Genomic DNA, 21,067 nt, shown 5'->3' on the forward strand with positions numbered 1-21,067 from the left:
GGATAAAAGCCCTTCTGTGATCTCACAAGACTGCAGCTTCTGACGATAACACGCGACGTGTCCTCCTCGCGCAACAGGGCAACAACAAAACAAAACAACAACACATTGCTACCTGTGTGCTCAGTGTCAGCGCTGACAACCTCCTGCAGCAGAGCCAACCTGTTTCTCCAAGGTCAGTCATCTCCGTCCCTGCTGCTGCTCAACCAAATGCAATATGGTCCCTGCTTCTCAGAGGTGTGATCTATTAAAACAGTCCAGCATACAAACTGCACCCGAGGCTATACATTCTGCTGCTGGAGGTCTGCGAGGGCGGGGACGGCGGCTGATTGGCTGTCCACTGCTATTCTGTTCTGAAGGCGAGGACAAGCACCTGATGTAACAGCTTGTGCTGCAACTCAGTGAAGCTCTGTGAACAAATATTAGAGGAAATCATGTTTCTCTCAGTTGAGAAGCACTAACACAGGCTTATGGGCTCTGAACGTCTTGATTTGTTTGGTACTGTGGCGTCTATTGGGGGAAATGAATACAACTTTTTTGTTTGTTTTTTGTTTTTTTGTAATGAAAAATACAGTAAAAACTTTATATTGTATATAAATGGATATATTGTAATATTACAATTTAAGATAACCATTTTCTATTTGAATATGTGTTAAACTGTAATGTATTTCTGTGATGCGCAGCTGAATTTTCAGCATCATTACTCCAGTCATCAGTGTCACATGATCTTCAGAAATCAGTATAATATGATGATTTGCTGTTAAATAAATATTTCCATTTCTATTAATATTAATATTGATTTTTTTTTTGTTTTTTTTGTGGAAACTGTGATACATTTCATTTTTCAGGATTCTTTGATGAATAGAAAATTCAAAAGAATAGCAATTATTTGTAATAGCAATCCTATTAATACATTATGTCTTTATATGTATTTATACTTTACTTTCAATTTTGATTAATGTAATGCATCCTTGCTAAATAAAAGTGCTTTCTTAAAAAAATAAAAATAAAAATTCATAAATACCCCAAATGTTTGAATGGTATATGTATTTATTTATTTGATATTACAACTCATATAATTATTTGATATAAAAAAACTCTGTAGGGAAATTGTAAAAATTTTAACAGTAACTGATAAACCTTTAAAGATAGACATGTTGTGAGCTCTGAGGTTGTTAATTAATTGTATATGCCCCATCTGTTCACATTAATTCAACGTATTTTTTAAAATAATTGTGTTTAATAGTGTAATTTGTGGTGAAAAACTAAATAACTCACGATTCTGTACAGTAAATTCCACCAATCAGAGAGTTACAGGGAGCAAAATATGCATATTTTGCAATTAAATTGTTTTCTTTCTATAGATACAAAACTTTAAATGAATAGCTTTAGATTCCCAACTGTAGTTATTTACCTCATTAACCCTTTGATGCACTACATGGGTCTAAAGTGACCCGACTAAGTTTTCATTTTCTATATCTTTGCAAGAAATTAATTTCATCATTCGTTATTCCAGGTATTCCAAGTTTTTTTGGTAATCACAAATCCTTATTTTCATTTTTCCTTTCTTACTTTTTGAATATATATATATATATATATATATATATTTGTATCACTACCCCTTTCTAATGCACAACATGGGTCTAAAATGACCCGTATTCATTTCCTATGCTATTTCAATCATGACTGAGGGTTTCTTTGCTGAGTTTTTGAAATAAATGTATTTTATCATGTATTATTCCAGATTTTCGTTAAATATCTTGTTTTTGATTGCCAAAAATCATTACGTTTATGTTTTCCTTTATTAAAGGGTTAGTTCACCCAAAAATTAAAATTAGCCCACAAATTACTCACCCTCAAGTCATCCTAGATGTATATGACTTTCTTCTTTCAGACGAATCCAGTCGGAGTTATATTAAAAATTGTCTTTGATCTTTCAAGTTGTTTAATGCCACTCAGCGGGTGTTGCATGCATCAGTCCAAAAGAAGTTAAATAAAAATCGCCCATCCATAATAAAAAGTGTCTCACACGTCTCCGGGGCGTGAACAAAGGCCTCCTGTAGCGAGTCGATGCGGTTTTGTAAGAAAAATATCCATATTCAAAACGTAATAATCACTTGAATCTAGCTTGCGCCAACAGTTGTACACAGAAGCATTTTTGGGTGAACTAACCCTTTAATTTATAAACAAGCGCAGTTTTTGTATTTCTATATCAATTTTACTCACATGGGTCAAAAATGACCCATATAGAAACCTTTGATATTTGCAAATTTTTGCAAGTAGGAACATATTTACTGCAGAAAACTATTCATCTGCCCCACATATCACAACTCAACATGGCTGCTTTTGTATATTTGATGCATGTAAGTCACACACACACATATATATATATATATATAAAAAGACATAATATTTGAATATAAGGCTAAGGTTAGCTTGACCTTGAAAAAGAAAGGTGCGTCAAAGAGTTAAAGCTGTTAAGTTCACAGCCTTTTTCCTGATTTTCATTCACTTTTTTTGCTTCAAATCAAAGTCTGTAATGTTGTGATTCTCCTTGTAGCTGGTTGTTCTGGTTCATGCCTTATAACTCTTTAACAAAGACTTTTCTTCCTAATGGGAAAAAATACATGCAGCACTAATGCACCCTGTATTGTTTATTATGATGTGTGTTTTTTATGTTAGGTAGTATTATGAGCTTGTTGTTGCACTGGATGACAGAATGAGGGGGAAAGTGAAGGAGAGGTAGAGTTGGAGGAAAGCAGCTCTCCTTGACCTGGTGTTGTGTGGCCTCTCTCGTGTAGGACGAGTGATTTATCTCCGTCTCTGTCTCTATAACACGGCCTCTTTGAGCTGTATCCGTGTCCCTACTACATGCTTTACACGTGCAGTATATCATTACTGCCACGCTATTCTGAGCCATATGATTAGCAAGTCAAATAGTCTGAAGTACGTTATAACACCACAGCAGGTGCTTTATCCACTGATGATGGAAATATCATGAGATAATTCAAGAAGAAAAATTATCATATACTTATAATGCCTCTAATTGTGTTTGTTAATGTACAGGTATTTATAAGTGCACTGTGATGTTATTTATCACAGTAAATATGATCAGTTACAGCAATAACCTATTTTGTCAGGTAAAATAAAAATATGCTTCATGTGGTAACTTTCACTTAACAACTGCACAACTGAATCACAGCTTACAGTTATTTATATATATATATATATATATATATATGGCTGTCAAAATTAATGTGTTAATTTTGTTTGTTTGTTTGTTTGTTTCTTCTTTTCAGTTTAACGCATTAAAAATATTTCACACAATTAACGCAGCATCCATTTTTTTCCCCTGGCATCCTTTGGATAGCTTGAATAAAGTTTAAGATTGAAGGTTGTTTTAAGCTCACTTAAATTAAAAGCCTATTAAATGTTTACAATAATGGCTTTCAGTTATACTGTAATGCTGTTAATGAGACATCAGTAGCTCTATTGGTATCAATGATACTGGCCTTCATTAATAATAGGCTATTTAGTAAAAAGAAAAAAAAGCTGTTTCTACAATAATTCTACTTTCTCATATGCTGATTTGGTGCTCAATCAATTATTATTGGTTCTCCATTATTTAATAATCTCGTAATTATCATAAAGCAATAGCATTTATATTTATGTGAAATTGTAATATTTTGTAATATTATATTTGATCAATTTAATGCATCCTTTCTGAATAAAAGTATTAATTTCCTGTTTTTAGGATTTTTTTGCCCCTTACCCATACGGTTTCAATGGTAATTTATAAAAAAAAAAAAAAAAAACATAAAGACATAACATTGATAATAATAAGATAATAATAATAAGTTTTATTATCTGTATTAATTATTTATTAATGAATATTAATCTTTATTAAAAGAACAGGCTAAAATGGCTTAAAATGCACTATAAAATAAGTGAACAAAAATAAGCAGATTTTGCAATTAAAAATACATACAATTACCTGCTTTTAGTGTATTAGTGTGGTTAGCATGTGATATTTTGTGTATTTCTCCTGTTATTTTATCAGTGTGTAAAATGAACCCACTGTGCTCAACACACTCACATTGAGCTTTATTGCCTAAATCAGTGTGTGGCTGTAGTATAACAGATCCTCATAGCTATTAAAATCAATTGCTTTTAAAATGTTATCGGATCCTTAATAGGAATGTTCTAGTGCAGTGTAATTACGAAATATTTTCTTGAATATATATCATACATAACAAATAGTGTAATAGATGCTACTGCCTTGAAGGAAGAATTGTAATTGTTTCCCTTGTGACAACGAGAGCAGGAACGATCAGCGAATCTACTGTGTCTATAACAGAGCTGCTCTCAGTGTGCAGTCGGTTCCGGCCTATTCTCAAACACAATACGTGGGATTTCACAAGCTTAACCACCTGAGGTTCATGTTTACTCCAAGTGCTCTCTGTCTGGTTTCTCAAGTGTGTGTGTGTGTGTGTGTCTGTGTGTGTCTGTGTGTGTGTGTTAACAGAGCGGCTCTCAGTGTGCAGTCGGTTCCGGCCTGTTCTCATACACAATACGTGGGATTTCACAAGCTTAACCACCTGAGGTTCATGTCTAGTCCAAGTGCTCGCTGTCTGCTTTCTCAAGTGTGTGTGTGTGTGTGTGTGTGTGGGCGTGTGAGGTGAGGGAGCGTGTCTTTGAGACGAGGTGAGCATGTGGGTGGTTGGTTTGCTGTTTTGTTGCGATTGTGTGGGTAGAGATAATGCACTTTTAGAGTCGTTGAAGAATGAATGTGTGTGGATTTGGTGTGGATTCTGAGGCAATGCGGTTAACCTGTCACTCGCTACAATGCCATTGTTGTTCAAGAAAACCATTGACTGTTGCATGACTTCAGCGGCTAGTGAAGGAAGTCTTAGAGTTATGATTATTTATTTTATTCCTCTGTTCACTTGTCATCTTCCATTATCATCATCTAGCTACTAAAAGTACTAAAACACCAGCAACTTTTTTTTTATTTTCAGCCAAATTATGATGACAGGGGCAAATGATCAATTAATAAAGACTTATTTTTACACAGTTCCTTGCACAATACTATGTTATGAGCTCAAAACACTTTTACCATAGTGCATGATTGTAAACTAATACATTTTGACATTTGCATCACATAACCAGCTCCATATATACAGCTTTTCAGATGTAGTAAACTTGCTCGTTAGCGCACCCGGTACAGCATTGCACTTGTGATTTGAAGAGCTCTGTACGAGTCCCATGAAATACAAGTCACCAAAAAAGAGCTCAAACACTTGTAGAAGCAAGTTAAATTACACGTTTGCCCCTGCAAATATGTTTTTATCTCATGTTTGCTTTTGTTAACACTATCGGTTAGGTTTAGTGTAGGTGGTACATTATTTTCAAATGCAAACTTCTGTGATATGTATGATGTTAAACATAGCCAGATATCTGTATTGGATAAAACTGAACATGCTTTTAGTTCCTCTCACTAGACTGTTTACTTTAAAAGTGTCACAAAATGTGCAAGAAGTAAAGTAAAATCACTCTTCACTTTTCCCCCTATGAAATTATAATAAAAAAAAAATGCAGGTCTGCTTAATAAGAAGAATTGCATATTTTTAAAGATGTTTTGTTCTTTATTATCATATCAGGACAGTTGCATTAATGTAACTTTTTTGTTACTTTACGCCCCTCAAAAATCATCAACATGTAAAAGAGCAGCTTGGACATTCTACAAAACATCTTCTTTTGTGTTCCACTGAAGAAAGAAGGTTATTCGGGTTTCGAAAGACACAAGGTCGTGAATAAAACAGGCCAGAATTTTCATTTTATGAAAATAATCCTATATCATTCCTTTAGGCCACTAGCTGTCATTTTTTCCCTTTATATCTTGTCCAAATCTTGCTGGAACAGACACCAATCATTATCCCTGGAAACCTTTCCTCTAGCCATGGGCTAAGAAAGAGAGTGTCAAAAAACAATAGTGTTTGTTTGATGTCTGCCAGGAAGAGAAGAGCCAGTGTCCAACATGGCCACTAACACGCTTCCGCCTCAGCTGAACGCCGGAAGAACCGGAGGCGAACTTTACCCGAGCATTAGAATTCCAGTCCATACTGAGCTCCGGCTCCGGCAGCCAAGGGAACCAAGAGATGCTCGTTTTTACTCATTTTCCTTCTCTGCCCAAGGACAGCATGCATACATGCTAGTTAGCACTTCTGAAATTTAATAACAAAGACCTCCTGAGCGATGATAATTTGATATGAATCTTTCTCTTCCTCCTCGCTTGATGCTGAAAGATCGGGCCTTCGGCTGAACCAGCCTTCAGAAAGAAGAGAAAGAGATGCCCATATAACCAGGCTATTCACATTGGCAAGGCCAGACTGAGATGTTGCAAAATAGCATTAATTTCCTCAGTGTGACTGTAGACATACAAGGTCTCGTGGACGGGTATATGAAGTTAACGTATAGATTGTGGATGTCTAGGGTGCTTTGGCACAGACTCTCTGTATATCTTTCTTTCAAAGGCACACCTGAGTGTGGTTGGGTGTAGGTAAAATCACCAATCAAAATAAGTGTTTACTTGCCGTGAGGTCTGCGAGTTCGGTTGAGGTGAGTGTTTTCGTCCGGAGGCAAAACTGTTCCATTCTGCAGCTTTTTTTTAATAGCAGACATGAGAGCATCTGCAACTGTTGTGTGCTTTATGCCTTGATGATTTGCACCGTGTCCTCCTTGCCTCCGTCCTCTGGCGAAATAGCACACGCCCTACAGAACGGTTCAAATCCTCGGGCGAAGCACCACTGCTAAACAACTGTGACAACAGCACTGATGTAAAAGTCACAAACACATCAGTCCTTCACTGCTGAGCTTATTTGACTGCCTCTAATGTTGACTGTAGTTTCACAAATATATGGAGATATTATGTTTAGCTAATAATATCTCTACAAAAAAGTACTTATTTTACCTTTGTTTTCTGGTTAGACTTCTGGTTAAACAGAAACTGTTTTATGTAGGTCAATGAAAATTTATTCAAAGATGCAGTTCATGCATGCAGTGAATTGAATACACATCTGGTACGATGAGCACGTTTTAGTTTTTGAATTAAGATTAATTTTGTTTCTTGTGGTGTGACCAACACAAAGCTGCTGACGAGTAAATGTCATGTTATGTCATGCATCAGAACATAAAAGATATGTATGAATGAATAAATCATGAAATAGAAATAATAGTAATAATAATAATAATAATTTAAAATAAATAACTATACTTTTACCTTGGACAAACAAATATTGAAACTGTTGAGATCAAAAACTTTTACTTAGTAATAATTTGTGAAATTTTGTAGCAAAATAAAAAAAAATAACAAATAATCAGCAAGTAACACATTTAATTAAATGTTAATTTTTGAAGTAGAAAGACTGAAATAGTATTTTCTTGTAAAACCTACTCCAACGATATTTGTTTTAATTACAACTTTAAAAAAATAGCTAGCTAGATAGATAGATAGATAGATAGATAGATAGATAGATAGATAGATAGATAGATAGATCTAATTTATTTATTTATTGAAAGTGTTTTTTTTTTATTTTTTTTTTATTATGAGACCAACTTGAGTAGAAAGAGAAAATTTCTTAGAATTTGGCACATTAGATTTTTTTTTTTATTATTATTGTGGACACTCTTATATGCCACTGACTTTTGCATCAGTCCTTCATAATGTCTGTCTGAATCGAGGAGTTCTGTAATAGCTGGAGAGAACACCCATTAGCATCTCCACTGGTCTCAATGGCAGTTGCTCGGCTGGAGAGAGGTTGTGCTTGGAGGGGCTGATGATGAAGGCGATGTATAAAGTAATTACCAGCGCTAATAGCATGTAATGGTAGGCAGTGTGAGAGGATTAGCATGACTGTGCCTCAGTCCCATTCCTGACGTGTCCTGTGTTTGACAGCCTGAGCCGCGTGTCGTCGGAGGCCTCAGTGCACGAGAGGCAGACGGCGGGCCGGAGACAGCGAAGGACGGAGAGAGGATGTTTGCTGTTTGTATAATCGGAGTGACTTACAGGCCCTGGCAGCCATGGTAGCGGTGACTGCGAGGGAAGGCAGCGCTGATGGATCTGTCAGGCGCGTGTGTCACGGCACGTGTGTGTCGCTACCCCTCCTCTGTCCATCACACTGCCTGTTTGTTTGGCTAGAGAAAGAGGAACTGTTGTGTGGGTGATAAGGTGCACTAGAAACAGAGTGAATGACTGTGAATGACAATGTCGTCGTCTGTATAACTGGGATGGGTGGATTTTTTTTTTTTTTTAAGAGTTTAAGATTTGGCTCTCATTCCTTGAGAATTTGAGCTGAACTGGCCACTCGCCACGGGACATTAAATGGAATTTGGATTGGAGCGACAGGAAGATACTGAAGTACAATTCAAGGAAATTCAACACATTCACATGACAGACACATTTCTTTCAGCATGATAAAATGTCAATAATTATATGATTTATTTGGACAGATCTGCGTCTGAGTGTTCCCTGATGAGTAATAAATAAATAAATGTAGAAACAATGTTCACTTAGAAATTGCTAGTAAATTTAACAAACAATTATGAATAATTAAGAAATGGCAGCACATTGAATATGAAATTGTGAAGTAGAAAAACAGAAATCATATTTTCTTGTGAAGCGTACTCCAATAATCTTTGTTTTGTTGACTTTTTTACTAATATGTATATAAAAAATATTTTATTTTTATTTTATATATATATTTTTAAAAACAATAATATTCTCTAATTGGAATCCCCTGTAAATACCCAATTTACATGCTTGTGGATAATTCATATTAATTTCATACTACATTTACAATGAATTTCAGTGAATTCAGTTTATATTTATTTGAAGTTCAGTACATCCTCTTTGCATCCTGAACGTAAAGTAAACTAAAAGACATTCCTGTATAAAGGGATGTGTTGAGTTACGGGTGTATTTGAGGCGTGATGGTGTGTGTCTTTTGCACAGAGAGGGTGACTTTATAGGCTATTAGATATCTCATAAACATTATGGATCTCCATTGCAAGTGAATATCCAGCAAAGGCAGAAACACATTGTGAAATGTGAAATCTGTCATGTAAATTCTGTTACAGGACGAATAAATCATTGTGTATTTTATAGCATATAATCACAAAAACCCCACAGTACCATAAACTAGGCTCAGTATTTAAATGATAAAGACTGTAAGTTATGCAGTATATACCAGGGTTATTATAGTTAACCACAACTAAATCCATAAAATCACTTTTTGTGTTACTTAAAAGAAAATAAACATTAACTGAGATAAAATAAATTCTAAAAACTTTTTAAAGAAACGATGTTTCTCATTAGTTCAACATGATAAACTAAAACTGAAACAGAAAACATTTTTTAAAAATCTAAATATTAATAAAATTACAGTATTTAAATGCTAGTAAAATAACACTGGTTTATACTATTATATCTACCATGTTTATATTATGATATGCTAATACATATATACTGTACATTACAGCGCAATGGTAATAACTCCAACTCCAGTGCAAGCATTCAGCATTCAGTTCATAAAACTTGTTGTAATCCATGAATCCATGACACTGTAGTTTATGGCTGTTTACTAACAGTAGGAGGCGTTTTACCGATTAACAGTTCATTTTGGTGAAAGCTGTGTCAAAACACTGGGCACAAACATCTGCTGTAACACCCTCATCTGTGAACCACTCACCTTTGAGCTTTAATGTGTGTTAATGCGTGCAGCCTATGTTTAATGCACAGCAAAGGCTAATTGCCCTGCGAGCGTTTACTCGACCCGTTCTCCTTCAAAACCACAACAGCCTGCAATTATTCAACACTCAAATGGTCAAAGTACAGCGCATCCCGACCGGATCCAAAGCTCCCATCTGTGTACATTAAAATCCGGGATGGTTGGGCATTATAGGCTACTAGAGAACAAAGCTGGCAAAGTCAATCAGGAGTGAATAGACAGTCGTACAGTAATTGCATGTATTCTTTAGTGTGTTGTTGTCGTAGTGAGGTTTCACTTGGCTATCATTTTTTGATAGCCAAGCGAAAGGAGCCGGTCCTCTGCGGGACACGGAGTCAGCGAGGGTGAAGAAGTGAAGAGGTCTCTCTTTGTTTAAATATCACAGCCTACTTCTGCTGTTTGCTCGGCTGTAAATGAGCAAAGAAAGGCAGAGCAGGAGGGAGAGATTGAGAGAGGGACCGAGGGAGGAACAGCAGCACACGGACACAATCATCATGCATCTTTTTTGGGCAGGTTAGAGACCTTTGTGTAATCTGCATAACATTAGAGGATACCGCACACACACACACACACACCTCCGATGAACATTTCATTGCTCTTTCATAGCTCACTTCTCTGTCGTGTTGCATCGTATCCACAGGAGAAATAAAAGAGACGTGTGGTTCACAGATGATGTGGGGAGCACAGCTCAGATCATTTGGTTTTGGAGGATTTTGATGAGAAATATTTGACTTCATATTGAAATCTCCTGACTTTTGGTGTGTTGGCAAATCTGTGCGCAGTTTGCTAAAATCTCTTGTGAAACACTAAAGAGACAGCAAGGAGTAAAGCGTCTGGTAAAGAATCTACTTATAGCATAATGACAAAAAACAGCAACAAAATTACTAAAATGAAAACAGAAAATATAAAAATAAAAACTACAGTGGGTATAGAAAATAATCATCCCCCTTTTAAATAATCACATTTTGTTGCTTTGCAGCCTGATAAAAAAAAAAAACAAAAAAAAAAAAACAGAATCAATGAGTTGGAAAAAGGACCAGCCCCTTGTGTCAGTATTTTGTTGAAGCACCTTTTGCTTTAATTACAGCCTTTTGTCTGTTGGGATTTGTCTCTACTAACTTTGCATAACTGTTTGCATATCAAGTTCAGTTCAGTTTGATGGTGAGCGTTTGTAGTTGAAAGTCAAATTGCTTTGTGTGCCATTGAGAAGGTGATAAGCTGCACCTGATTGAGTTTACAAGTCATTTTTAGGAGGGGGTGATGCTTTATCCAACTCAATGATTGTTTTTTTTTTTTTTTTTCTAACATGTTGTTGTTATCTTTCACTTGGATGTTATAAGTTGCACTGAGTAAATAGAGCTGGATAAAACAAAAACTGTGTCCGTCTTCATTTCAGATTGCAAAGCAACAAAATGTGATTATTTTAAAGGGATGTGATTATTTTCTATACCCACTGTGTAGTCGTAACACTGGCATATACTGTTATAAATTATATATTAGATTTTATTTCATTTATTATACATTATTTTATACTTATACATATACAGTGGGTACGGAAAGTATTCAGACCCCCTTAAATGTTTCACTCTTTGTTATATTGCAGCCATTTGCTAAAATCATTTAAGTTATTTTTTTTTCCTCATTAATGTACACACAGCACCCCATATTGACAGAAAAACACAGAATTGTTGACATTTTTGCAGATTTATTAAAAAAGAAAAACTGAAATATCACATGGTCCTAAGTATTCAGACCCTTTGCTCAGTATTTAGTAGAAGCACCCTTTTGAACTCCTAAAGCCATGAGTCTTTTTGGGAAAGATGCAACAAGTTTTTCACACCTGGATTTGGGGATCCTCTGCCATTCCTCCTTGCAGATCCTCTCCAGTTCTGTCAGGTTGGATGGTAAACGTTGGTGGACAGCCATTTTTAGGTCGCTCCAGAGATGCTCAATTGGGTTTAAGTCAGGACTCTGGCTGGGCCATTCAAGAACAGACACAGAGTTGTTGTGAAGCCACTCCTTTACATTAATGAGGAAAAAAAAAAACTTAAATGATTTTAGCAAATGGCTGCAATATAACAAAGAGTGAAAAATTGAAGGGGGTCTGAATACTTTCCGTACCCACTGTATACACATTACAATTAATTTGCGATAATCAGTTTAAATGGGTGTTATACCATGTATATTAGTGCTGTTTTGGTATCATTGATATTGCAGTTATTTATTAATATTTTTTATTTTTTTTTAGTAATTTTGTTGTGTTTTCTCATTTTCATTAGTTTTCATTTGTGTTTTTTTTTTTTTTTTCTATATAGATTTAATTATATTTTATTTATTAGTCTTGGTTCATTAGTTGTAGTTATCTTGGTACTTCAAGTTAAATAAAACAAAAGTGAGAAATGTTGCTCTGGAATCCACCTGAAATAAAATAATAATATAATAATTCTATTTTATTTTATGTCGGTTCATGTTTATTTTATTTCAATTAATGATTTTTTTTTTCTTATTGTCTTTTATTTTCTTTTTTATGGTTTTAGTTAACTATAATAACATACAACTATAAAAAAAAACACATCTGAAAAGCAGAAGACATTTAATCTCTGCTGTGTTCTGTGAAAAGGCTGAGATATTACAGACATTTATTTCTTAATAAAGTGGTTCAGATGAGTAATTAGTATACGTTTACAGCTAAGCTGATTATTAGAGGCCCTCAGAATTGGCACGCTCTTTCATTACTGTACTTATTTCAGAGTCCTACAACTGAGAACAAGCGGTATTTGAATCTCTCAGTCGATTTTTGTACTGAATTCTTTAAATAAGGACACAGAGAGATAGAGAGAGGAGCTGTGTCTTTCCGACCTTGCCGCTATTTCTCAATGATAATAAATCCCTGATGGAATGAACAAATATGCTGAACCATTGTCATAGGAAACCAAAAAAATACACCTTTTGAGATTCCTTGCACAGCTACATTTGAATGATTTCTCATTGCAGTAGCATTCAGTAGATTTAACTAGAGTAATAGCACTGTATGCACGTCTTCCTGTCTCTGTTTTCAGGGATGTCTTAAAAGTGCAATGCTGACCAATTCTGGCATACTCTTCCTGTACAGTGCATTAAATTGGAGCTTATAACCTTTACACCACCCACCTTGATCAATGACCATTTGATGACCACCATAAACATTACATGGTATCTTGCATCTTTCCGTTTGTAATGCATTAGTATTACATTTTTCAAACCAACTAATCTATCTATGTATAACTCACCTCGACTGTATTTTCATACATGGATTATGTAACCATAAAATATCTTGGTAACACTTTACTTGCATTATAAAGCTATTCATAATGTAGTCTGTAAGGCAGTATATATTATCATAAATAATTGTAACCAAAGTTAAAATGCATTACAATATTGGAAGGTTTGTTTGTCATGTTTTAATGCATTACCCTTTCTAAATCTGTAACACAATATGATGATGTATTATAACTGTGGTTTCAGTTATACATGAAATCATGCAATGCATTAAAAGGTGCATTACAAGGCATAACTAATGCATTAAAACTACTTTTATAATGCATTATATATAAAGGCTTTAAGTAAAGTGTTACCTATATCTTTTTTAGTAGGTATTTTATACTTTTTTATATTTGTATTATTATTATTATTATTGTTATTTTAGATTGATCATTGTGATTTAATTAAGCATTTGTTTTTTCAATTCACAAACCCCTGCAGTTCTTTCACAAACACCAGTTTGGGAAACGCTGGTGTAATATAATGTTCAATGCATTTCAAGATGTTGATAACTAAGAATGGAATATATATATTTTTTCTTTGTATTTTTATATCAATGTGGTATGAAATAATCCTTTTCAAAACTATGTGATAAACAAGTTACGTCATCAAAGGTAATCTAAAAGTAATCCAATTAGATTACCTAAAATGTGTAATCTAATAGATTGCGTTACCGACTACATTTTTCGTCATGTAATTTGTAATCACTAATGCACTACAATTTGTTAGTAATCTACCCAGCACTGTTTATCAGTATTGGTCTCTCCAATTAATGATTAATTCTGACTTTTTATTGCATCCTTTTTACTCACTCTGTGTGCTTTTTTGGAAAATAGCGATCTTCTGATCTTGTACAATTCTACTCTAAAGTCTTTATAAAGTATTCCTACGGATGATAAGGCATTATCTGTGTTTGCTCTTCATTTGCCAGAGAAGAGCTCCAGCGCTGTAGGGGTTAATTTTACACACTGTGTCAAAGACCCACACAGCAGCCTGTGTCCTCTCTGAAATATTAATGAATCCTGCCGATATGCAGAGAGAGAGAGATGGACGCCAGGGTAAAATGTTGACCATGTTAACATTTCATCTTGGTCTAATTAGATGAGCTTTGAGGTGTTTCCACTGTATTTTAACCACGTTTCTGCTCTGAAATTCATTCATGCATTACAACAAATTCAATTCATATCCATTTATCCCATGCCGAATAAATCCATTTATTCTCACATTGTCATAATGACACAACACGGCACAGTATCACGTTGTCAGCGTGTTTCTGGAATTAAACGCGGGCAGGGGCATCCTAAGGAGGCATCTGCGTGTAATCGTTCTCCGGTTTTCCTGTAATCCTGCTCGTGCTCTGTTTGGAGAAACTATCCTGGTGCAGTATTTGGAAGTCTGTCAAGCCGTTCCATTTATACGTGGCTGTTTCGCATGTCTATATCGGAGCAAATGCATATGCGAGTGGCTCTAAAAAGCTAGTGCAAACTAAAGTGAGAGACTGCTTTAGTGCTCTTCTTAGTTAGTTGTCTGGATAATGGCTCTCTCTTGAGGGTTTCCGTGACTCTGTTTTCTGTGTGTAATGGAGAGAGGGGGCTTAAGCTCGCCTGAATGCATCACACTGCCACTACACCATCTCGCACTCAAGCACTTCGGAGTTTTACTCATGCCAGTCGGCCCTTTTGTGCCCAAAATGAAGCTCAATGTTCCCCCCTACAGGTTGAAAGAGGTAAAATACTCCAAGCGATAGCTAAAGATCCCTCGCAGATAAGCAGTGGGCCTGAACCTCTTGATATTCAGGATGGCTTTGTAAGTGATGAAAAAAATAATTGCGTTTACGTGCTTTTACATAAAAGTTATTAAAATGGAATGGTATGCACAAGCAATAAACAAAGAGCCACAGATCAGATATTATCATTCGTGCGAAAGCAATGGCATAGAATAATAATTCATATTCTCGCAGCCTTTTTTATCGCCTCACCGTGCCACATATGAATTTCCGGGGGGCAGAGGCGGGTGTCAAATATCCTGACTTTCGCACAGCGGAGGACTATTAAAACCAGCCGATCCGAAGGAGATGTCCTCCAATTCTTTCTCTCCTTTTTGCGTTCTTGCTCATTGGTATATATATATATATATTTAAAATGTGTTAAACAAGCACCAAAAATTTAAATTTATATGTACAAAACAAGTTAGTATTTTATTTTTAAAGATTTTTCTAATATTTTTAATGAAAATTGAGTTTGTATCACTCATTCGATTCTTCAGTTTTAGGATCATTAAATTGCATATTCCATATTTAATTTATGGTTTAAAAAAGGGAAAAGGGAAGGAAACAAACGTATACACATGTATAAACACATTGTTTTGGATTTGTATGTCCTATATGTTTTTTAGATGTGAATTTTTAATTAATTTAGTTAATTTTTTTTATTTATTTTTATTTTTTTGATGCACAAACATGCATCCATACATCATGAGAGAAATTTAATTTTGGTTGCACTGTCCCTTTAAAAAAATAAAAATAAATCCAGCTCGAAAAATGGATTCATGTATAATATGCCAGTTTGCAACTGTAGATGTGGGAAACGCAGACATCATGTTGTTAGAAAATGTTAATGTACTAATGTGATTAGGGAAATGTGCATAGGGTGAATGCAAGTCCATTTGGGTATTTGCTATTTTTTTGATACATGCTAGTAGGTATAACCTCACCATCGGCTGCGGTGTCTGCTTAGATTTCCCTTTCACTGATTTGAGTCTTACTGTGTCCGACAATCTTTGCATGTTTAATAAAAACACTCTCTTGAGCATAGCATGCAGGAGCTTCAGACACTTGTGTGTGTGTGTGTGTGTTTGGGAAGGTTATAGTGTGTCAAGAGAGACTCACAGACAGAGGGAAGAGCTTCAGCATGAGAGCTAAACTGTTTTCCTCTGTGCTCTGATTCCTGTAGGAGCGCACCCATGGAGCGACTGCTGCTGTGTCTGGCTCTGTTCTCCATGGCGTCCTATGCCATGCTGTGCCCCAAACGCTGCACCTGCCAGAACCTGCTTCCCTCGTACACCGTGCTGTGTGCCAAAACCGGCCTGCTCTTCGTGCCGCCTAATATCGACCGGCAGACCGCCGAGCTGCGACTGATGGATAACTTCATCACCACCCTGCGCCACCAAGACTTCGCTAACATGAGCAGCCTCATACACCTCACGCTCTCCCGCAACACCATCAGCCAGATCCAACCGTACGCCTTCGCCGACCTGCAGGATCTGCACGCACTGCATCTGGACGCAAACCGGCTCACGGTGCTAGACGACACCCATCTGCAGGGGCTTGTGAATCTGCGCCACCTTATCCTCTCCAACAACCAGCTTCACAGCATCTCCGACGGAGCCTTCCAAGACTTCCTAGAAACTCTCGAGGACCTCGACCTTTCTTACAACAACCTGGTGGACGTGCCGTGGGACACTATAGCCATGCTAGCCAGCGTCAACACCCTCAGTTTGGACCACAATCTCATCGAGTTTGTTCCCGAAGGGATATTTTCGAATCTTCATAAACTCGCCCGACTTGATATGACGTCCAACAAGCTGAAGAAGATCCCCCCAGATCCTCTGTTCCTACGGATCCCCGTCTACGCCAAAATGAAAGGCTCGCCGCTGACCGCGTTGGTTCTCAGTTTCGGCGGGAACCCGTTGCATTGCAATTGCGAGCTGGTTTGGTTGCGCCGCCTGACACGTGAGGACGATCTGGAGACGTGCGCGTCCCCGCGAGACTTGGCCGGCAAGTACTTCTGGACGATTCGCGAGGAAGAGTTCAGTTTGCACTGAATTTCTACATGATTAGACAGTGATCACGTTTGTTATTGATAGTAGAAATCTATAAGGACATGAGCGGCATGTCAGAACGCATCAGTGCTAAATTGCTTTTATTTTAATCAATGATGGTGTCTACACTGGAGGTTGACAGACGCCCCATTGGTATTTTTAATGAACTGCTCCAGATGCTTTATTACCCCTCAAATATAAAATGATTTTACCAATATTACAGTTTTTCTCAGTCGCTTTGGTGCATTTCTCGAATCATCCTTAATATTTGCAAAAATGTATGTGCATTTCTCAAAACAATTCGTACAAACAGCACCACACAATGGATTACCTGCACCAAAGCGACTGAGAAAAACTGTAATGTAATTTTTTTTTCTTTAATCAGAGCCAGCTCATGGTTTTCTGCTCTGTGTTCTACTAATTTAAATCAACTTTTGCTTCTAATTTATTTCCAGTTGCAGCAATACCAACATAATAATTATATAATTAAAAGCTAAAAATAGTTATTCACCCATTTTACTGTTTCTGAAGTCCAGCATAGAGCTCACAGCTGATTCGTTGGTAGTAAATGTCTGGTTGATGAGCAGAAACATATTTACTTTTTCTGAAGTATATTGAAAACAAGATTCATGAAAACATTGCAATGTGACATGAAGATTACAGCAGTTTAATTGTCAGCTAGTAGTGGCTTATAGTGATATTTAGTAGCAAAATACAGGCTGCTTGAGTGTCCAGATTGCCATGAAGTCTGCAGATGCAAAATCATGCATGCAATATCTGCTGATTCCAAATTTTTGAAAGCTTTAAAAATCTGTGCAACGTCTTTTTTTTTTTACAAATGCATTATTTGAGAAAGCACTGTGGATGGTCTATCCCCCCAAATGGGTTTTTGAATCTGGGTAATTCTGCATTAGATAAACAAATTGATTCTGTCTTTGTTCAAAGGCAGAGGCTGGCATCCGAGACTGGGGGTGTTAATAGCTTATGGCGGAATGCTATTCAGATAGGGAATAAAACATTGCAATTCCTCTGATGAATACAAATGGACCTCGATGATTGCCAGCCAACAAAGACACAAAAATATCATGAATGCAATATATGAAATGCATGCATGCATTTTATTTTATTTTTTCTGTGCTAAAGAAAGGATGCTTCCCAAAGGGTCCAGCTGTTTTAGGATATCTGCTTGTCAGAAAAGCTCTTGAAGAATTTTCATTAGCACACAGACAGATTGGCTTTCACGGTAATAGTTTCAGCCTGATGCGATTCAAACTGAATTTTGCAAAGCAGGAACCACGAGCCGACGGATTGACACCCTTCAATAAATCACAGAGCTCGAGGTGCAATGAGAAAGACAATAATAACAGAATAACAATAGAAGCTGCTTGCCCTCGTTTCAGATGCTCCTGACAGATTACAATGAAAGCGTATTTGCACTGATGTTGAAATACGTCTTGAATTCAAAACACAATATTTTGCTTTGCAAATATTGAGAGGACAAGCAAATTTTTGTGCGGATGCCCTATATTTTGGGGTTACGTATATGGACGTCGACGCCCCTGACGCAGAAACTACTACATTAATGTTCCTTTTTAGCATTCAGACGTGGCCCACCGCCCATGATTTCTCATTGAAGGGATCTGTAAGGATGTAATTAACTCTGCAATAATCCCTCTGGATAGATTAAGAGAGAAGAAAAGATACATACAGCAAGCAATTTGCTATTAATTATGGAAAAGGCAAGCGGAGTTCTCTGGTTTATAGAGCTGCAGAGTAATCTAAAAGTCTTTCAGAATCAATTAAGAATGCATGCGCCTGACTCCCGCTTGACAGCGGCCCGGGTTGGAGTACGGGTGACTTGGAGATGGTGGCTGAGAAACTGAGACCGGGGTGAGAATATAGAGTGTAAACTTTGAGTCGAAAGGACAGGTTAAATTTGAAGTGATGTCTAGGTGAAAGAGCGCTGGAGGCACAGTGTGTGTGGTGCCAAATGAAGACCTGGATGAAGTGCAAGTCACATGGAGTACATTTATATCAGCAGGCATTCTCTTGGCAGACGCTCTCTTAAAGGGATAGTTCACCCAAAAAATTTAAATCTGCTGTTAATTTATTCACTCTCAGGCCATCCGAGATGTAGGTGACTTGTTTTTCTTTTTCAGTAAAGAGTAAAGACAATTATTAGCTGAAACCGTGGTCATTGGTGATTCATAAAATGCAAGTCAACACCAGCACTTCAAGAGTCAAAAAAAAGCATATAAAGGCAACACGGAATGAATACCCGTTGCTCCTGATAATATATCGAGGTGTTATAAAGTGAAATGGTTGGTCTGTGCAAGAAACTGAACATTATTTACAACATTATTGCTTGTATTACCCAGATTTTTTTTCTTTTTATTCTCAAAAATGGGCAGCTGGCCATATTATAGTTTGCATTTGTTTAATTAGCTGAACTTAAAGGGATAGTTCTCCCAAAAATTTAAATCCTCATTATATACTCACCCTCAAGTTGTTCAAAACTTGCATGAGTTTGTTTCTTCTGCCAAACACAAAATAAGCTATTTTGAAAAAAAATGAGTAACTAAACACTTGCTGGCGGCCATTGACTTTCATGGTATTTTTGGCAACCGTCCACTCTTTGTTTCCCAACATTCTTCAAAATATCTTCTTTTATGTTCAACAGAAGAAACAAATTCAAACAGGTTTGTAACAAGTGGAGGGTGAGCAAATGATGACAAAAAAAAAAAAAACATTTTTTGGGGTGAACTACCGCTTTAAGAGTTTTTGACCCACTAAATTGTGGGATTTCAGTACATTCTATTTTCTTGGTTAAAGTTACTGCTGAAAAAGTTATATAATATACTTTAAATGTATTTCTATTGAAACTTATGTCATATATTTAAATAAAAAAAAAAACATTTTTTTGGGGTGAACTACCGCTTTAAGAGTTTTTGACCCACTAAATTGGGGGATTTCAGTACATTCTATTTTCTTGGTTAAAGTTACTGCTGAAAAAGTTATATAATATACTTTAAATGTATTTCTATTGAAACTTATGTCATATATTTAAATATATTTTTAAGTGCAATATATTATAAAACGTATTACAATTAAATGTAATATCAAATAACACTACAGTAATTTGATATTATTACAAAGTGTATCTATTATCTGCAATTAAAATTGCAGGAATCGTTCAGCCAAAAATAAAAATGTTGTTGTTACAAACCTGTATGAATTTCTTTCTTCTACTGAAGAGTAAAAGAAGATGGTTTGAAGAACAAACAGTTCCTCGTCCCCATTGACTTTTATAGCATTTTTGCCCCGTATTATAGAAGTCAATGGGGACCAACAACTACTTGATTTCCCATATTCTACAAAATATCTTCTATTATGCTCAGTAGAAGAAAGAAACTCATACAGGAACACCAGGAAGGTGAGTAAATGATTACAGAATATACATTTTTTGAGAGAAAGCATATTCATATACACCAGCACAGTCTTTAGAATTTCTCCTTTTGTTTTTACAGAAGAAAGATTAAATCATTTTTGGCGACCTGTTTCTTTAAGAGAGCTCTAGGTGACGAAGGTCTCTGTTTGAGAATGTCACTGTCATTATCTTACCTCATCTTTTCCACATTATCATCTCTCCCTCCCTCGTTATTTGCATGTTTTCATCTTTAATTCAAGCCGCTTTTAAGTGGGTAATTAAGCAGTGCTAGCTCCTTCAGAAGACAGTGAGATGACAGGGTTTCTGTGCCAAGAGACACATCTTCAGAAGAGCTCGAAGCCCCTTCTTAACTGAGAGGATTTTTTCTCAATATATATCCATCAAATGCTCTGTGAGAGGATCCAGAGGAGCAGACTGAAGGGAGATTCCTGTATCTGCTCATTAGCACATGACACTGCAGCAGCTACCAAACCTAACGCTTATTAAAACTCACTGACAGCGCTGTTAACAGTGTTTAACGCCTATGATACAAAACAATGTGTGTGGATGAATATGCAAACAGAGTTCAACAAATAATAGAATAGCTGATCAGTGGTCACGTAATTGTCAAAACAGCCACATTTAAGTTGTTTTATTTAAAATGTATATTTTTTTAATTATTTAGATTTTTGTATTTATTAATTTTTAAATGAACTTTAATGAATCATTTTAATAAACA

At 36.1% G+C, this 21,067-nt stretch overlaps 1 protein-coding gene across 1 annotated transcript in view; it reads left to right on the forward strand.

The window, feature by feature from the left end:
• LOC107656952 (leucine-rich repeat and fibronectin type III domain-containing protein 1-like protein) overlaps positions 1 to 21,067 on the forward strand; it is a 148,439-nt gene that overhangs the window by 116,786 nt on the left and 10,586 nt on the right. The window contains exon 3 of the mRNA XM_016444914.1: positions 16,034 to 16,888. Coding sequence (XP_016300400.1) covers positions 16,034 to 16,888 — 855 coding nt within the window. The remainder of the gene's footprint in view (positions 1 to 16,033; positions 16,889 to 21,067) is intronic.

The sequence above is a fragment of the Sinocyclocheilus anshuiensis genome, unplaced genomic scaffold (genome assembly GCF_001515605.1).
Source record: "Sinocyclocheilus anshuiensis isolate Anshui unplaced genomic scaffold, SAMN03320099.WGS_v1.1 scaffold1052, whole genome shotgun sequence".
NCBI lineage: Eukaryota > Metazoa > Chordata > Actinopteri > Cypriniformes > Cyprinidae > Sinocyclocheilus > Sinocyclocheilus anshuiensis.